At 41.5% G+C, this 20,401-nt stretch overlaps 1 protein-coding gene across 4 annotated transcripts in view; it reads right to left on the bottom strand.

The window, feature by feature from the left end:
- Positions 1-20,401, bottom strand: part of PTPRA (protein tyrosine phosphatase receptor type A) — a 184,992-nt gene that overhangs the window by 48,674 nt on the left and 115,917 nt on the right. For 2 of the 4 annotated variants that reach the window (XM_079945664.1, XM_079945666.1), the window contains 2 exons: positions 14,304-14,330; positions 398-482 (listed from right to left, as the gene is read on the bottom strand). In XM_079945664.1, the coding sequence (XP_079801790.1) occupies positions 398-482; positions 14,304-14,330 (112 nt within the window). The remainder of the gene's footprint in view (positions 1-397; positions 483-14,303; positions 14,331-20,401) is intronic. The other 2 variants (XM_079945665.1, XM_079945667.1) reach the window with 1 other exon arrangement.

Raw genomic sequence — 20,401 nt, 5'->3', positions numbered from 1 at the left:
GCCTTTACTGAACACATAATCTTCACTGGGGTGCTTTCAGGGGTTGTTTCAATAGGGCTAGATCTGAAGATCTTAAAGCGCCTATTAGTAACAACAGACTGTGACTTCTTCCCTCAACCTCTAAACCACGGTCCTGGATTTTAGGGTGAACTGGAGTTGAGGGACTGGACTTGGGACAGATGGAAGCAAAGGAGAGGGGCTAGGTGTTAAGGAAGACTATGTAAAACTTTAAAACATTTCTAAGCAGAATTTTAATCTTAGGAGTGCTACCATGAGTCATTCCCCTCTATCCCATTCACTGTCTTTATCCTACTGTCTTCTGGACTGTGTGGGCTTATTGAGACCCTGGGGTATTGAAACAGAGTCCAAGAGAATGCAGAAGCATTAGCACGCTCACCTTAACATGTACAAAACTATGATAATAAACACGATCACTAGCAGAGAGGACAGGGCCACCATCACTGCAATAATTGGCGTCTCATCTGAAATCAAGAGAACAAAACATGTTATTATCATTGTATGTAATGGAGGGCTCAAGTTGGCTGCTCAGGGAAACACCCAAATGAGGAAGAAGGGCTCCTCCAAATGCTTATGTAGATGGCTGGGCATGGAGAGGGAGAGAGGGAGAGAAGGAGGGGGGTGGGGGGGAGAGGGAGAGGGAGAGGGAGAGGGAGAGGGGGGAGAGAGAGAGAGAGAGAGAGAGAGAGAGAGAGAGAGAGAGAGAGAGAGGGAGAGAGAGAGAGAGAGGGAGAGGGAGGGAGGGAGAAAAGAGACACCTTCCACTGCCAGCCCAGGGCTATTGGGTGAAGAGGAGGGTACAGTAGGGTAAGAGCCCAGGGTGACATGCCCACCCCATCTCTGACTTATCATACATATGTTTATTTTGTGTCTCCCTGCATTACAATGAAAGCTCTTTGAAGGTAGAGACTTTCTTTCATTGCTATAGAGCCTAAAACAAAATCAGTGCTCAGCACATAAGAAATACTCAAATATTTCATAGAGTATTCATCATTCCTAATTGCAAGCTGGGTATGCAGGGCCAACAATGTACTTTCTCCCAGGCTCAGTGCGCTCCATCTAGAGGAAGATGGGAGAGAAAGGAAAAATGACAATTTTCCTATCATAAATCCAAATGGTTTCCTGGCACAGAGAATACTGTTCCTGATTAAAGCAAGGACACATTATTAGATCCTTAAGTACCCAGTGTCAAAAAACGCTGGGTACTCTTTTCTCCCTCTTTCCACAGCTACCTTTTACCGGGACCCCAACTACAGTGACATCTGGCTTGGAGATACAGCAACTCTGCCCTCCATTCCATAGGGCCTGGGTTCCTTTCCACCCGACACTGAACCTCATGGCAGCTGACCAGGTGCCACCTCATCCTCTTCCTGCACTCTCAAGCCCCCATCACGAACTACACAACCAGCCTGAATTTGTAACTATCTTCTCCTTTTTCCATCTTTCCTAGCAGCACCACTTTTCATCTTCTTTAGCAGATCCCCCCATGTAAAGGTCAATCCTGTCACATATGTCCTGTATTACATCTATTACTGTCACCTCAAAGACCTGTCTTCCTGACCTCATTTACCCTCCTCCAACCACAAACAGCCAGCCCCATGTCTCTCTTCACAGTTAACTTCTCACAACGGTTGTCTTATTTAACAGTTGTTTTCTCCAACTCCTTACCTTTGGGTACTCCTTAATCTATTTTGCTCTGACTCCTACCCTCAGTGAGCCATTTAAATTGCTCATCAAGGACACCAACAAATGGTATATTGTCAAATCCAATGGAAACATTCCCATCCTCATCTAATTCAACTTCTTAGCAGCATTCATTCAAAAAATATTTATGGGGACTTTCCTGTTGGCACAGAGGTTGAGAATCCGCCTGCTGGTACAGGGGACATGGGTTCAATCTCTGGTCCGGGAAGATCCCACATGCCTCAGAGCGACTAGGCCCGTGTGCCACAACTACTGAGTCTGTGCTCTAGAGCCCGCGAGCCACAACTATTGAGCTCACGCACCACAACTACTGAAGCCCGCGTGCCTAGAGCCTGTGCTCTGCAACAAGAGCAGCCCCCGCAACTAGAGAAAGCCCATGTGCAGCAATGGAGACCCAATGCAGCCAAAAATAAATAAATTTACAAAAAAATTTATGGGGCTTCCCTGGTGGTGCAGTGGTTGAGAGTCCGCCTGCCGATGCAGGGGACACGGGTTCGTGCCCCAGTCTGGGAAGATCCCACATGCCGCAGAGCGGCTGGGCCCGTGAGCCATGGCCGCTGAGCCTGCGCGTCCGGAGCCTGTGCTCCGCAATGAGAGAGGCCACAACAGTGAGAGGCCTGTGAACCGCAAAAAAAAAAAAAAAAAAAAAAAAATTTACGGACCAGCAACTGTATGCCAGGCACTGTTCCAGACACTGGGAATAGAGAATTGATTAAACAGACAAGCGACAGACAGCTGACATTCTGGGGGAAGTGGGAGAAAACTGTTCATAAACAATTTCAGACAGGGGCAAGACATATGAAGAAAAGAAGGGTAAAGGGATAGAGAGTGATGGGTTTTGGGGAGGGGGAATTGGTTGGCTATGTTAGAGTAGTTTGGGAAGGTCTGAAGTGGTTATACTGAGCCATTACTTAGAGTGGTCTAAATAATGTGAATAAGTGAACCACAAAAAGATCTGTGCAAAGAGCTTTCTAGGCACAGGGAACAGCAAAGCATAAGAGCCCTCAGGAATTTGGTGGGTTCAAGAAATAGCACAAAGACCAGTTTTCATACAAGATGTGGCTGGAGATGTGGGCAGAAGCCAGAAGACTTAGGGCTTTGCAGGCCATGGTAATGAGTGTGGATTTAGTTCTGAATGTGATGAGAAACACTATGTGACTGGAAGGGTTTGAATAGGAGAGAGATATAAATGGATTTACATTCTTTTAAAAGATCAGCTAGTTAAACTGACTCATAAGCAGCAGTCATGAGGTAGGAGGTAATCGAGCAGAATGTGATGTCATGCAAGCCAAGAAGAGAATTTTTCAAGAAGGAGGGAGTAGTCAACTCAATCAAATACTCAATCAACAGATTCAGTAGGATGAAAACAGAGATGTGAAATTGGATTTGACAAGAGGGCAGTTATTGGTGATCTTCTCAAGAGTGGTTTCAGTTAAGCAGCTGTTGAGGAAGACCAAATGAAGTGAAATAAAGATGGAAAGAAGAGACAGTGAGATACTGACCCCTTATTTGAGGTGAGGACTTTTATCGTAAAGAGATTCAGAGAAAAGCAGCAGCTGGAGGGAGAAGTGGGGTAGAAAGTTTGTTTTTAAAGAGATGGGAGATATTATACAATGCTTCTTTGTTGATGGCAATTTTCAAACATACCCTGGTATGTGGATCTCATACTAAAATGAGCATTCAAACGGGCTGACTACGCCCTCCTCTCTTTTTAAAAAATTTATTTATTTTTGGCTGCGTTGGGTCTTCGCTGGTGCGCGCAGGCCTTCTCTAGCTGCGGCAAGCGGGGGCTACTCTTCGTTGCAGTGCATGGGCTTCTCATTGCTGTGGCTTCTCTTGTTGTAAAGCACGGGCTTTAGGTGCACGGGCTTCAGCAGCTGTGGCAGGCGGGCTCAGCAGTTGTGGCTCGCGGGCTCTAGAGCGCAGGCTCACTAGTTGTGGCAGACGGGCTTAGCTGCTCCGCAGCATGTGGGATCTTCCTGGACCAGGTCTCGAACCCATGTCCCCTGCACTGGCAGGCAGATTCTTAACCACTGCACCACCAGGGAAGTCCCTCCCTCCTCTTTGAAGAACTTTCCTCTCTTGCTCTACAACAAAGCACTCTTCTGATTTTATGTCTTGTCTCCTTCAAATTATTTTCCCTTGTCAGTTGTTGCTCTTCTAACACAGATCTCTAAATGTCTGATTTCCTCAGGGCTCTGTTCTTGGCGCTCTTCTCTATATGCTATCTAGTCGATCAGATCAGGCTGGAAGCTCAAGTGATATGCTAGCAATTCCCACATTTGCACTGCTTGGTCAGACCTCTCTTCGAACTCTTCTGAAACTATAATGTCACCTCTACTTTAAATTTCACAGGCAATGCAAACTTCCTGGGTCTAAAAAAATTTCCCTCACCGGTGATTCAGTAGCTAGTACTGCCACCCATCCACCCTGTTGCTCAAGCAAGAAATGTGGAAATCCCCTTAGTTTCTTCCCCATGCTTAGCTTCTATATCCAACCCAGCTGCAAGTAATGTTGTAGCACTAAAACCAACACCTCAAATTTGTCTGCCTTTTTTCTACTCTGTTGCCATCACTCTAGTCTAAATCTCTGTCCTCTCTCAACTGAATCACGGTAAGCTGCTATCCCCTGCCAGTCCATTTTCCAGAAAGCAGGGAGAGTGATCTCGAAGAAAGCAAATCAGATCACGTTCCCCTCTTATGTAAAAACCTTTCAATGGTTTCCCAAGCCTTTAGAATGAAATCTAATATCCTTACCCTGGCCAATAACAACCTCCCCCATTTAGCCCCTGCTTTCTCTATCTCCTCCCACTCTTTCCTTGCTCACTGAACTTGAGCCACTGGCATCCTTCCATGCCGGGTTCACTCTTTCCTTGGGCCTTTGAACATGTTATTCCTTCTGCTGTATATAGCCTCCCTCTGTTCTTTGCCTGGCTAACTCCTAGTCATCCAGTTCTCATTTCAAGTGTTACTTTTACCAGAGAGGTCTTTTCTGACTTAACATTAAATTAGGTAAGCCTTAGTTTCCTTATTTGTAAAATCAGTTATTCTAAAGATTAAATGAGATCATCCATGTAAAGCTCTTGGCACAGTAACTTGCACACATTATGTACACAGTCAGTGTTAGCTATTATTGTTTTTTATTAGTCTCACAGAGCACTCTGTTATTTCTCTTGATAATACCCTCACACTTCGTAATTATATATTTATTTGAGTATAGCTGATTATGAGTGTCCTTCCTTTACACCATAAATTCCACAAAGGCAAGGATTATATACCTGCTTTGCTTCTCACCATATACCTAACACCTAGCACAGAATTTCACACACAGTGGGCACTAAACAAATACTGGATGGACTACACTGAGCGAATGAATAAAATAATTAATGATTTATCACTAAATATGTCTTTGTTCAATGCCACTCACAGAGGGCTGTATACCAGGTATTAAAAGAAGGTAATTAGGGCTTCCCTGGTGGCGCAGTGGTTGAGAGTCCGCCTGCCGATGCAGGGGACATGGGTTCGTGCCCCGGTCTGGGAGGATTCCGCATGCCGCGGAGCGGCTGGGCCCGTGAGCCACGGCCGCTGGGCCTATGTGTCTGGAGCCTGTGCTCCACAACGGGAGAGGCCACAGCAGTGAGAGGCCTGTGTACCGAAGGAAAAAAAAAAAAGAAGGTAATTGGAGACATCTGGCTCAAGACAGGGGGCTGAATCCATAATTTTATTTCTTTCTCTTCCCAAAAGGACACTGAAATGATAGAAGAAACATAAAAATACGAATGAAATAAAAATTGCATCTGGGGCTTCCCTGGTGGCACGGTGGTTAAGAATCCGCCTGCCAATGCAGGGGACACAGGTTCGAGCCTGGTCTGGGAAGATCCCACATGTCGTGGAGCAACTAAGCCTGTGCACCACAACTAGTGAGTCTGCGCTCTAGAGCCCACGAGCCACAACTACTGAGCCCACGTGCCACAGCTATTGAAGCCCGTGCACCTAGAGCCTATGCTCCACAACAAAAGAAGCCACTGCACCACAATGAAGAGTAGCCCCTGCTTGCTGCAACTAGAGAAAGCCCTCATGCAGCAATGAAGACCCAATGTAGCCAAAAATAAATAAATTTATTAAAAAAGAAAAAAATCTTAAAAAAAAAAGCACATCTGGAAGGCAGCAAAGAGTGGCATCAGCAGACCAGAAACTTTGAGGGATTTGTGGACAACAAAGCAGATGGGATTGGACTGCTGAAGAGATCAATCACAGCTGAAGAGCCTCCAAGTTAAAAGGTAAGTACTAGTTCCATCAATCTGAGCCTAGAAACACCTCAAGTTCAGCATCAAACCAGGACTGGGGATGAAAGTAGGTCTTGGGGTAGTAGGGTATTTAACCAAAGGCTTGCCAACGCAGTCCGTACACCCACAGGATGAGCAAGAAGCTGTGGTGTCTCATCTGGGCTCAGTTTGAAAAACAGCATTCTATACAGAGTGGGGGTGTGCTGATGGCTTCTTTACTAAAAAATATATATAAAAAATATAAGCTGCATATACATTTTTTAACTTGTTATTATGGAAAACTTTCAAACTTACACAGGAGTAAAAGAACACTACAGTAAATCCCTATGCACTGACCATTTCACTTTGACAATATTACCAGATGCCAGTGTTTTCATCTATACCAGGGTTGGGTTTCTCAGCCACACACTAATAACATTTTGGGATAGGTAATTCTCTGCTGTGGGGGGCTCTCGTGTGCACTGTAGGATGTTTAACATCATCTCTGGTCTCTAGCTACTAGATGCCAGTAGCAAACCCTTAACTGTGATGACCAAAATCACCTTCAGACATTGCCAAATGTCTTCTTGGGGGGGGAATCACCCTGAGCTGAGAACCACTGGATTATATTAAGGCAAATCTGAGACATATCATTTCAACTGTATTTACTTCAGTATGTGGCACTAAGAGATAAGGATTCTTAACATAATCACAATACCTTTACCTTATTTAAAAAGCAACACTGTAGCCCCTGCTACCGGCAACTAGAGAAAGCCCCTGTGCAGCAACAAAGACCCAACAGCTGCCCCCCACCCCAAAAAAAGCAACACTAATTCCTTGATATAATCTAATATTCTAATATTCAGTTACTGTTTAAGTATTCCTGATAGTCTCATAAATGCTTGTTTTGCTTTGGTTAAAATTGGCATCCAGAGAGGATGCTCATGACTGCCACACTAGGTCCACAGAGGGTTTCCTGGGTGGGCCCTAAAGACAGAGGAAGAACAAGAGTGGTACCTGAGGTAATTCTAGGCCACAAGACACGAAGGAGGGGAAAAGAAAGGCAGTTCCGCCTAGAGGATAACTGTGTCCAACTTCCTAAACAATGACTGAACCCCTAGTTTAGGATATGTTCCTGTTTGTCTTCCTGAAGGGACACCTACTGTGAGTACATTCCAATCAACTCAGTGCTCCAGAGCAAAGCTCAACCAGAGCCCTACAGGAGACCTTCACAAATACCAACGACAGCAGAGGCAGTATAAGAAATAGAATAAATCTTTAAAAATATACTGCAATTTATGCAAGAGGACCCTGCATCGATTAAAAAAAAAAGCCACTATAAAATGAGGAGCAATCTCATACCTATCAGGAAAAAAAAAGTCCCAGAAAATAACAGATGCTGGCCAGGATGTGGAGAAATTGGAACCCTGTGCACTGTTGGTGGAAATGTAAAATGGTGTAGCTGCTGTGGAAAACAGTATGGCGGTTCCACAAAAAATTAAAAATAGAATTATCATATGATCCAGCAATTCCACTTCTGGGTATATGCCCAAAAGAATATCCATTTTCATAACTAAACATGGGTTTAGTCACAACAGCTAAAATGCAGAAGCAACCAAATGTCCTTTGACAGATGCATGGATAAGCAAAATGTGGTATACGTGTACAATGAAATATTTTTAGTCTTAAAAAGGAAGGAAACATATGCTACAATATAAGGATGAACCTTGAAGACAATATACTAAGTGAATAAGCCAGTCACAAAAAGACAAACACTGTATGATTCCATTTATATGAGGTACCCAGAGCAGTGAAATTCACAGAAAGTTTAAGGTATATAGTATGATGATCTGACTTACATACATCATGAAATGATTATCAAAATAAATTTAGTGAACATCGGTGATCTGATACAGATACAAAATTAAATAGAAAAATTTTTTCTCTTGTGATGATAACTCTTACGATTTACTCTTAACAACTTTCGTATTTAACATACAGCAGTGTTAATTATGTTTATCATGTTGTTCATTACATCCCTAGTACTTATTTATCTTATAACTGGAGGTTTGTATCTTCTGACTGCCTTTATCCAATTCCCCCTACTGCTACCCCCTGCCTCTGGTGACCATAAATCTGATCTCTTTCTCTATGAGTTGGTTGGTTGGTTGGTTGGTCGGAAAAACATTTTAACTCTCCCAAGCTTTCAGGCCAGAAGAGTCCTCTATCATAAAAGTCAGATTTTACCTCTTGACATCTGAATTACACCCATGTTCTTAATACAGTTAAAGACAATACAGATAGTAAAGATGTTCCCAGGCCTGTGTGAGGGAAGGAGACTCAGATCTATTAATAAAGTAGGAGAGAATTTACAGCTCCCTGTGTCAAATCTCAGACTTGGAGACAGGCTCAGAATCCAGTCACCCTCCTAGGGCTCCTCTCAAAATGGACGGACTCATCATATCATTGTGCTTAGCCTTGTCCTGATCTGGGCCCTCTGGAGATGTGGCCTTGCATGATGCAGGCAAGGCAGGAACAGTGGTCCATTCCCTGCCACTCCCACCCCTACGCCCCACTCCCCAACCACCCATTCTACCAGAAGTTCACTCCCTAGACTCAGACCAGAGGACAGCATTTTAAAAATACTAAAATGGTGTTCTGGGACAAGACCTGTCTATTTGCTTATATCCCCTTTCCAAGAAAACAAAGGGTCATGTTATTTTAAGGGCTCACATGTAGACAGGTGAATCACTCAAGGACTTAAGACACACGTTGGTCAACCGCAAAAATACTCAGTGAAGGGACTTCCTTGGTGGCACAGTGGTTAAGAATCCGCCTGCTGGGGCTTCCCTGGTGGCGCAGTGGTTGAGAGTCCGCCTGCCGATGCACGGGACATGGGTTCATGCCCCGGTCTGGGCTAGGCCCGTGAGCCATGGCCGCTGAGCCTGCGCGTCCAGAGCCTGTGCTCCGCAACGGGAGAGGCCACAACAGTGAGAGGCCCGCATACCGCAAAAAAATAAAAATAAAAAAAATAAAGAATCCGCCTGCCAATGCAGGGGACACGGATTCCATCCCTGGTCCAGGAAGATCCCACATGCCACGGAGCAACTAAGCCCATGCACCACAACTACTAAAGCTCACATGCCCTAGAGCCCACACACCGCAACTACTGAGCCCATGCGCCGCAACTACTGAAGCCCGCATGCTCTAGGGCCTGTGTGCCACAACTACTGAGCCCGTGTGCTGCAACTACTGAAGCCCGTGCACCTAGAGCCCATGCTCTGCAACAAGAGAAGCCACCGCAATGAGAAGCCCGCACACCGCAACGGCTGCTTGTCGCAACTAGAGAAAGCCCGCGCATAGCAATGAAGACCCAGTGCAGCCAAAAAAAAAAAAAAAAAAATCAGTGAAGTAAAAGCCATACTCCTCTAGCCTCACTTCCTAAGGCCCATTTTTTTTGTCGTCTTCACACTTTTTGGTAGAAATATTTATCAACACTCAAAGGCAAAGTTGTTTTAAGTGCTTCTTATAGGTTGTTAAGTGCTCTAAAAACAGCAAAAGTCATCAAAAGTTGCCTCAAGTGCCCAAACATCTGGGATGAACCCAATCACTGTTGTCTTGGGCCAAATTACCATTTGGAAACCTTAATTTCTATTGCCCATCCATCTTCCCTAGGGCCTCTGGAGTTATCTTTCTAAAACAAATATCTGACCATGTCACTTCCTTCCTTAACATCACCAGGAGACACCCTGAGCTCAGTGTACTGCTGTTGAGGCTACCTCTGACCACTTCCCACTTCATGCACGTCAACCATGCACAGCTCCTCAAACACATGACTGGCTCTTTCACGTCTCCTTGCTTTTACCCTGTCTCGTGCATCCTCATTTTCCTTATATATATATATATATATATATATATATTTTTTTTTTTTTTGCAGTATGCGGGCCTCTTACTGTTGTGGCCTCTCCCATTGAGGAGCACAGGCTCCGGACGCGCAGGCTCAGCGGCCATGGCTCACGGGCCTAGCCGCTCCACGGCATGTGGGATCTTCCCGGACTGGGGCACGAACCCGTGTCCCCTGCATCGGCAGGCGGACTCTCAACCACTGCGCCACCAGGGAAGCCCCCTCAGTTACTATATTAAACTGCCCAAAATTCACCTTCATGCCTCCTTCCCACTCCCCAGGTACAGTGAGCCTTTTAAGCTCCCCTCATAGCACTTTGTATGGTATATATCCAATAGCATGTAGTTGAGTGGGCTGATTCTTGGTGTTCACACGTTTCTTCCATCAGACAGGGAACTTTTCTTTTTCTTTCTAGAATCCTCAGCACCTCATAGGTGCTGAATGAATATATTATTAAAGGTGCTTAGGGAAAGCCATCATAAATGAAGTTCACTTAATAATGTCACTTGCTGTGATAATCCCAAAATACCTATTTTTTTAAAAAAAATTATTTATTTTTATGTTTTGGCTGTGTTGGGTCTTCGCTGCTGCACACAGGCTTTCTCTAGTTGCGATGAGCCGGGGCTACTCTTCGTTGTGGTACATGGGCTTCTCATTGCGGTGGCTTCTCTTGTTGGAGAGCACGGGCTCTAGGCACGCGGGCTTCAGTAGTTGCAGCACGTGGGCTCAGTAGTTGTGGCCTGCGGGTTCTAGAGCACAGGCTCACTAGTTGTGGTGCACGGGCTTAGTTGCTACGCGGCATGTGGGATCTTCCTGGACCAGAGCTTGAACCTGTGTCCCCTGCATTGGCAGGAGGATTCTTAACCACTGTGCCACAAGGGAAGCCCCCAAAATACCTCTCTAACAAGAATGCCAACCCCCTTCTAGACTTCAACTCTAGCAAAGTATTGAAAGAGAAACCCAGGGGGAGCAGGTGATCTGATTTGAGAGCTGAGAAACTTTAAGGAGCCTCTGGGGTGCAACAGAATGTTTACCCTGCCTGGTTCTAGAACTCTGTAGCTCAAGGACTCCTTCACAAATACTAACAGGGTACTAGTCCAGATTTTTTGAAAAAACCCAGTTATAGAAATGATTACATATAAAATAATGTAAAGTATGGTTAGACTAGTTTTATCCTGTATTCTTGCTATTTAACAAATATCAGTTATAAAGTCTTCATGTGAAAACCCTAAGTTAAAAAACTATTAAAATAAAAAGTAAGATGAGACAGGTTTATGCAGAACTTTGTTTAAAAGGTACAGGGCAGAGGATAAGCTGATGTCTACAGTTGTGGTAGTAAACTGCAGTGTGACCCTGCCTTAGAGCGCACCCTTGTTTCCACAAATTCTGACTGGCTGGCTGAGATTCCTGATCCCCTTAGGCTCCCATCTAATTAACAGTAATAGTAACAGAGTGGTGGTGGTGGTAAGAGTTGCTGAGCAACTGCTATATGCTGACCCAGCAGTAGGCCAAGCACTAGTTCAACGTTAGTTCATTCCTCACAACAACCCTATGAAGGAAATTCTGTTCCCATCCTATTTTGCCAATGGCAAAAGGAGGCACAGGAGTTAAGTACCTACCCCACCCTGCCGGTTAAGTGGTAGAGAGTCAACACACAAACTCAGGTGGTCTAGCTCCAGAGCCCTTTATTTTATTTATTTATTTTTTTTGCGGTACGCGGGGCTCTCACTGCTGTGGCCTCTCCTGTTGCGGAGCACAGGCTCCTGCCGCACAGGCTCAGTGGCCACAGCCCACGGGCCCAGCTGCTCCGCGGCACGCAGGATTCTCCCGGACCGGGGCACGAACCCATGTCCCCTGCATCGGCAGGCGGACCCTCAACCACTGCACCACCAGGGAAGCCCCAGAGCCCATGTTTTAACCACATATACTAATGCTTTTGCTGCCTCTGCTCTGACCCCATGGTATCTCATTTCCTCCCTCTACCCAATACTACTGCCATCACTGTCTCACAGGGGCTGCATGAGAATCTTTATCTCAGAGTCTGTTTCCCCTAGAACAAAACTAATGAAACTGAGATTTAAAACTAGCAAAGACTAAATAACAACTGGAAAGTATACTCATGACCACTGACTTCATGGTGAAGAGGTACTTGGTAGATAATGCCAGAACTGGATTTAATACATTACTATATAGTACACAAATCATCCAAATTAACACCAGTGAAAATGTTTTAAAAGAAAAGCTGGTTACAAAAGAACAAATACTGTATGACTCCATTTAAATGAGGTACACAGAACAGACAAATTTACAGAGACAGAAAGTAGATTAGTGGTTACCAGGGGCTGGGGGAAGGAGAAATGAGGAGTTATTGTTCAATGGGTTACAGAGTTTTAGTCTGGGATGATATTAAAAAAATAAAATGAAAAATTCTGGAGACAGATGGTGGTGATGATTGCACAACAATGTAAATGTACTTAATGCCACTGAACTGTGCGGTTAAAATGGTAAATCTTATATGATTTATATTTTTCAAAATTGGGAAAAGGCTGGCTCTACCAAAATAACTTGGAATACATTTAAAAAATAATACACATGAGAAAATAAGTAGTTTCTTCAACTTTGAAAGAAAAGAAGCAAAGTTGCTTGCCTCCCGTCCTCTCTTTTTTATGCTTATATGGGCTGGCAATTAAAACACCAGCTATTGCTGTTCAAAAGCATATCAAAGGGGTTTCCTTGGTGGCGCAGTGGTTGAGAGTCCACCTGCCGATGCAGGGGACGCGGGTTCATGCCCCGGTCCGGGGAGATCCCACATGCCGCGGAGCAGCTGGGCCCGTGAGCCATGGCCACTGAGCCTGCGCGTCCGGAGCCTGTGCTCCACAAAGGGAGAGGCCACAACAGTGAGAGGCCCGCATACCGCAAAAAAAAAAAAAAAAAAGCATATCAAAGGCCAATGCATAAAAATTTAAACCCTTAATCATCTGCATAAGACATCATTTGCTTAGCAAACCCATTATAATGCAAATGTTTCAAAACAATAGCCTCATTTCTCAAAAAGCACTTGGCTTTAAAATTAGAATGTGATATCAAAATTTATAGCAATACTTCTAAGGATTTGCTCTGGTAAAATCATCATAACATATGGGGCTGAGACTATGTATGCCTCTTCATTTTCCTGTTTGGTCAAAGGCAATTATACAAAATTATTTTTTAAACTTAAAAAGATTTATTATATTAGTATGTCACAATTAGCAATAATCTAAATAATTAAGGTAATTTATTTCTTTTTAATCATAATACTGAAACTACTCACATCTATATTAGTCAGCTAGGTAAAACAGGGATAATATCTGGGGCAAGAAAAAGGCTGAAGAGTAAGAAAATACACACTAAGTAGAGGAAGGAATCAGAGATCTTATGTTTAATTTTGAAGCCTACCACTTTGACTTCGGATTTTATTATAAGATTGGTTAAAAGAGCCGTTTTAGGGAGCAAATATAAGTATCTATTGCTACATAAATCTATTAGGTTCTACATTTGACAGTGAGAATCTGGTAAGTGAAAGTGAATAGCAAGGGCACTACATTAATCAAATCCAGTTCCTGAGTTTAAGAAAGCGAGAGCTGGAAAATCAAGGGAAATCTGTACACAGTGTGATAACACCTCACTGTTCCTCACCAAACACAGTGGCAGATGGGCAACACTTTGGGTTAGAGTATCTACTTTTCTTTCCTTTCTTAAATTATAGTTGCTGTACAGAGTATGTACTTTTCTGATTCAAATGCTCCCTACTTAATGGGACTTCATAAGCCTTCAAGTGTTCCATTACTTATGCAGGAAAAATTGTGCATGTTTAAATAATGGAATCAGAAAAAAAGAAAACAAAACACAAGCCTGATTTGATAAAATAGGAAATCAAGATGAGAAAAACTGCCTCGCAGATTAACATTTTCCAAATTCAAATGCAATGATCATTTCTTAGACCACTGGATAATCTATCTTACGCTCTTTGATGGTAGCCTTACTGTTGTCCTAAGAGAAATATGCCACTTCTACAAGAGTCCCCATGTATTCTATTCTCTGGTGAACAGGGATTCTGCAGTCCTGCTTAGACCACTGACATAACATCTCCAGTCATAGGGACGTTACACCAGAGGGCTGAAAATCCATAAAATTCATATAAAGTGACAAGAGGTCAACATTTTATAGACTAGGGGAAAAAACAACATCTACATTTAAAAACGTAATGAATACTTATTTGTTACTCTTCTCCATGAGGTTAATATGGAAACAACTTAAGGAAAAATAAACAAGTAACAGTCAGAGATGCACAAGGTTACCACAGACTGAGCAGAGGAAATGCAACAAATATTGTACACTGTAAAAAGGACAAGAAACATAAGGTGAATGGCTCACCTCTTCTGTCCTTGGAGTCAGAATTACCTGTGTAATAAGTAAAAAAAATAGAAACATTCACTCAGATTAAAAACAAACATTATTATTCAATCTAATGTAAAACAAAATAAGCTCTAGGAATATGGATACTTTTCCCTTTGTATATGCTGGAGCTACAATGAGGCACCCTCCAACAACTGGGAAATAAGACTGCACAGATTCACTAAACTTTTATCGATGGTTTGTCCTTCTCCCTGAGTACAAAAACAATGCAGCGTCAACATTCATAAAAAATACAAGAATGCCAAGAGAAATATAAACACAATAGTACTTGAGGTCTTTATGTCTTTTTAAGCCATTAAAATGCAACAGGGCAAAATTTTAGTTAAAAATATAAAAGACCTTAAATGATAATAGATAATAAAATCTAAATGGCATAGACCAAACTCTGTATACTAACAGAGAAAACCTTTTCAAAGGCTTATGAAATATCCACAAGCCCCTATAAATTCCTCGTAGTAGAAATAGTACAGACAATATTCTTTTATCATGATGCAATAAAACTAGAAATTAACAAAGTAAGAAAACACTTGAAAATTAAAATCAAAACCGAACTGCAAAATGCCTAAACAAATAACAAATCACACTTGTGGCAGAATCTACTGACACTCCCCCAATATCAGTCTCTTCCTCTTCTTGCCTTTAGTACAGAACATCCCCCACTTTTAGCTGAGCACAAACCTGTCCATTTAGAGACTACATTTCTGAGACTCTAGGTGTAATCATATGAAGAATTCCAGTCAATGGGATGTGAACAAAACCAATGAGAGTAACTTCTGGGTCACACCCTTTGGAAAAGAAATTGTTTGTAACTATTTCCTCTGTTGCTCCTTCCCGGGGGCTGGAACCAGAACCCAGTGATGAGAGCCATCTCTTGACCAAGCAGATGAGGGCAACTGTCAGGATGCCAGAGGCACAAGAAAAAAGGAATTTGGTCTCTGATGAGGTAAAGCCCCCCTGTCTACTTCTGGAATGTGAAAGGGGAGAGAAAGACACATCTGTGTCTTAAGTGACTTAAGTGGTCAATGAATTTCGGTATATCTTTGTCAGAGTAGCTTAGACCACTCCCTAACTAATATAACTACCTACAGGAACACTTACAGGATACGCCTAAAGCTGTGCTTATAAAAAATTCATAGCATTAAATACATATTAATTAAGAATAAAAATAAGCAAATGAAGCATTCAATCCAGGAAGATAGAAAAAGCACAAAATAAATCTAAGAAAAGCAGAAAAAATAAGAATAAAAGAAATTAATGAAATAAAAAACTGAAAAGTGACAGAACTAATAAATATACAATAGCAGGTTCTTTAGAAGAAAAAAGCAACAAACCATGAAATAGATAAATGGTTAGTCAACCTAAACAGGAAAAAGGACTTAAATATATAAAATAAGAAATAGTCACAGCTATGTAAGAAATTAACCCTAAGGGATGACTTTTCCTCAAATCTATTTGAATAATTTTGAAAATCTAAATGAAATGCAAAATTTTCTAGGTATACTTCAATTCTTTCTATGAAGCAAAACAAAACACTGACAAACAAAACTTATCAAAAATAGCATACATACAAAGGAAACACATATACCAATCTCATTTAGAAATAACTTACAGGGACTTCCCTGGTGGTACAGTGGATAAGAATCCACCTGCCAATGCAGGGGACACGGGTTCGATCCCTGGTTCGGGAAGATCCTGCATGACGTGGAGCAACTAAGCCCGCGCGCCACAACTACTGAGCCTGCGCTCTATAGCCCACATGCCACAACTACTGAAGCTCGCACACCTAGAGCCTGTGCTCTGCATCAAGAGAAGCCGCCACGAGGAGAAGCCCGTGCACCGCAACGAAGAGGAGCCCCTGCTCTCCATAACTAGAGAAAGCCCAAGTACAGCAACAAAGACCCAACGCAGCCAAAAATAAATTAAAAATTAAATCTTTAACAAAAAAAGAAACAACTCAGAAATATCAATGAAAAAATTCGAAATAAAATAATATCAAATAAATTGCAACAGTTATTCAAGAAAAATACAAGACCAAGTGGAGCTATTTTTGCTGGAATGTAAATAGTTCAAAATTAGAAAATCAATTAATATGATTCACTGAAGCATATGATAAAAAAAAGAAAAAGACCCATACAGATCTTGCTCAATGATGCTCAGCTGGCAACTGGCAAAATTTAACACTGCTTCTTGACATAAATACTCTTTAAAACAGGAATGAGTCAATAAATCCTGAGCATGATAAATATGTTTATCTCAACGCAAAAGTCAACACCATGTTTAATGAAAAACGACTGAGATCATCCTCCTTAGAATCAAGTACAAAACAAGGCTATCTACTTTTACTATTATTTCCTAACTTTGTTCTAGAGGTATTCACCAATTCATTTAAACAGAAGGAAAGAGATCTAAATATTTGGAAATTTAAAAAGAGATATTTCAGGCTTCCTTGGTGGCACAGTGGTTGAGAGTCCGCCTGCCGATGCAGGGGCCATGGGTTCGTGCCCTGGTCCGGGAAGATTCCACATGCCGCGGAGCAGCTGGGCCTGTGAGCCATGGCCACTGACCCTGTGCATCCGGAGCCTGTGCTCCGCGGCGGGAGAGGCCACAACAGTGAGAGGCCCGTGTACCGCAAAAGAAAAAAAAAAAAAAATAATAATAATAAAAAGAGATATTTGCAGATGAGATGATTTGAAAACTTATGATAATTGAAGAAAATTATGTCAAACACAAAGGAAATTAATTAAGATGATCAGTATAAAATATATTGTAAGTACAAAAATCAATGGCCTTATGTTGTACAGCTAAAACTAAAACAGTATTATATGTCAATTGTATCTCGATTTAAAAAAATAGGTTTCATAGCCCCAACAGCAACCAGTTAGAAGATACCATATTCCACCTATACTAACAAAAAACAAAACAAAAAGAAAAACCTTTGAAATATGTAGAAATAAGCTGAACAAAGCACGTGCAACACGAGCGGTGAAAATTTTAAAACACTTCCAAGAAATACAAAATAAAAGACTTCAGCAAATGGAATATGCAGCATTCTTGGATAGGAAGAATTAAAAATATCAATTGTCCCTGTTAATCTATAAACTTAACATGATCTATAAAAACTTTTTTCCAGCTATACAAGTTGATTATAACACTTATGGAGAAAAACAATCAAGAAATGCTAGCAAAATTCTGAAAAATAAGATTAACAAGGGATAACTCATCTTATCAAACATTAAGTATTTTATAAAGTTACAGTCATTAAAACAGTGGGGGGACTTCCCTGGTGGCACAGTGGTTAAGAATCCACCTGCCAATGCAGGGGACACGGGTTCGATCCCTCGTCCAGGAAGATCCCCCCCATGCCACGGAGCAACTAAGCCCATGCGCCACAACTACTGAGCCTGCGCCCTAAAGCCCACGAGCCACAACTACTAAAGCCCGTGCGCCTACAGCCCATGCTCTGCAACAAGAGAAACCCCCGCAATGAAAAGCCCTTGCAGCACAATGAAGAGTAGGCCCTGCTCACAGCAACTAAAGAAAGCCCGCACGCAGCAACGAAGACCCAATGCAGCCCAAAATAAATAAATAGATTGATTAATTGAAAAGAAAAACCAACCTTAACATTGGCTAATAGGGCAGACTGGATAAATACATCAAGGTAAAGCCATACAATGAGATAGCCCCTTACTATAATATAGAAAAAGTATGATAGGCTAACTGAAAAAAGTAATGTGTAGAAATGTACACAGTACATTTATTATCTGTGTTATAAATGGAAGAAAAAAGGTATGTATGTGTGTGTGTATATATATATATATACACACACACACTTGCTATTTTAGAAAAGTGAAAAAAAAACTCAAAGCAAAGGTCAATAGAAAAGAAAAATTAAGATTAAAGAATTAATTCAGGATATGTCCAACATCCAAATAATAAGGATTTTAGACAAACAGAACAGAGAAAATGGAAGAGGGAAGAACATTTTTGAACAAATACAAGAAAAATTTCCAGAACTGAAGGACAAAAGCTCCAAAGCTCCTATCCCAAAATAATTAATGAAAGAAAAAGACACACATCAAGACCCATTACTATGAAATTTCAGGGCACCAATGATGAAGAGAAGATCTTTAAAGACAAACAATTAGGAATCAGGATAGCAGTAGAATTCTCCAAGCCTGGGAATTAGAAGTCAGTTAGGACAATGCTTTAAAAATTCCAGGGAAAAAAAATATGTCCTCAAATTCTATACACACCCCTAAAGATATTTTTAGACATGTAATTCCTCATGCAATTTACCTCCCATGGACCCCTTTCTCAGGAAGCTACTGGAGGATACGTTCTATCAAGTGATGGGGTAATCCATGAAAGAAGACAATATGGAAGCCAGGAAGCAGCAAAGGAAATTCCCAGAATGATAGAGAAGGGAAATCCCAGGCTGACATTTGAGTAGCAGCCCTAGTGATCAGAAAAAACCTAGGCTTCAATAAGACAATGACAATGGAGGACTCAGGAGGACGATCTCTAGGTAAAAAAGAAATAAACAGATTATCTAATAGGTCTGACTTTGTGGAAAACTAACCGTATTACAAACCTATGGAAAGTTTGGGAAGAAGCGGCTTCCAATAGCAAAAAAAAAAAGGTAATTATGAAATCCAGAAAAAAGTTGTACAAGAAAGAGAAAATAATCACATCACAGCTCAGCATGGAATAGTATTATATAGTCATAGTAATATAAAACATCAAATACTGATTTTACCAAAAGTTATGATGTAACAATTATGGGAGGATTGATAAAATGGTGGTGACACGGCAGATGTGGGGTTTCAGGCTGTAACACCTGATGTACCATAAAGTTTTCCTTCTACTGATCTTGAATAAGAGCCACCAGTGAAAGGCAGTCTCAGCCTCCTCTGAGACATGAAATGTTTTAACTGTATAGTAACTGGTTTCTCAGCTATGGCATAATTTGGACCTACAGCAGATTATAGAAAACTCGGTTCCCTAACAGCAGTGTGGAGAGACCACAGAAGTGAGAAATAGGTCTTACTTGCTACTTGACAGCCTTCAGATCTAAGGCAAATTATTTAACCTCTAAGGTCTTACGTCAAGCAACTACTAAAAAGAGATAATTACTCCTGGTCATCTCACAGAATTGTTAAATGAAAGACAGTACAGAAGAACATAGGCCGTGAAGACAGTCAGTGACAGTCTCACCTTTTCCATTTACTACTTCAGCTTGTATAAGTTATTTTGCTTTTCCTCTCTAAGCAATGGCCATAATTTACAGAAAGAAATAAATTTTTACACCATTACTCAGTATGTGTTTTGTTTTTTTGAAACAAAAGTTTTACAAAATAATATATGTAACATGAAAAGAATAAAAATGGAAGAGGACCATCCACACACACACAAATTTGTGGTGGCTCACTAAACTGATTTCAAGAATCGGTCATGACCTGTGCTTTGAAAAACACTGTAAAACTCCTTCACCTATAAAACATAAAATAGAACCTACTTAATAGGATCCATAGGATACTTTACAGGAATTACTTCTATAAAACTCGTAGTACGATGCCTAACACTTAAAATTAGTGCTTACCATACGTAGGCCCCATTATAAATATTTTACCCATATTAACTTGTTTAATCCTAACAGCTCCTTTATGAAGTAAGTACTATCATCATCATTCATTCTTATATACTGATGAAGAAACTGAGGTAAAGTGGTTAAATAGACTTGCCTATTCTCACACAGCTAGTGTATGGCAGAGTTAGGATTCAAAATCAAGTAGTGTGGCTCAGCAGATTGTGCTCTTAACCGCAAATGCTGCATAACCTTTATAGTAGAACATATGGGATTAAAGCTGGCAGGTGCAGGGTCTGAGTTGTAAGGTCTAGCTAAAAGATGTCATCAGCAAATGAGATTCAATTCAGTAAATATGCCCCCCAGGAGCCATATGTGATTCCATATGGGGCACTGACCTTCTAACAAGGAAAAAATATGAGCCAAGGGGATAAGACCAAAGAGTAACAGTGATTTTTGCTAGAAAAGTAAT

This window comes from Stenella coeruleoalba (assembly GCF_951394435.1).
Source record: "Stenella coeruleoalba genome assembly, chromosome: 15".
Taxonomy (NCBI): Eukaryota; Metazoa; Chordata; class Mammalia; order Artiodactyla; family Delphinidae; genus Stenella; species Stenella coeruleoalba.
This window is presented reverse-complemented; position numbering and strand designations above follow the sequence as displayed.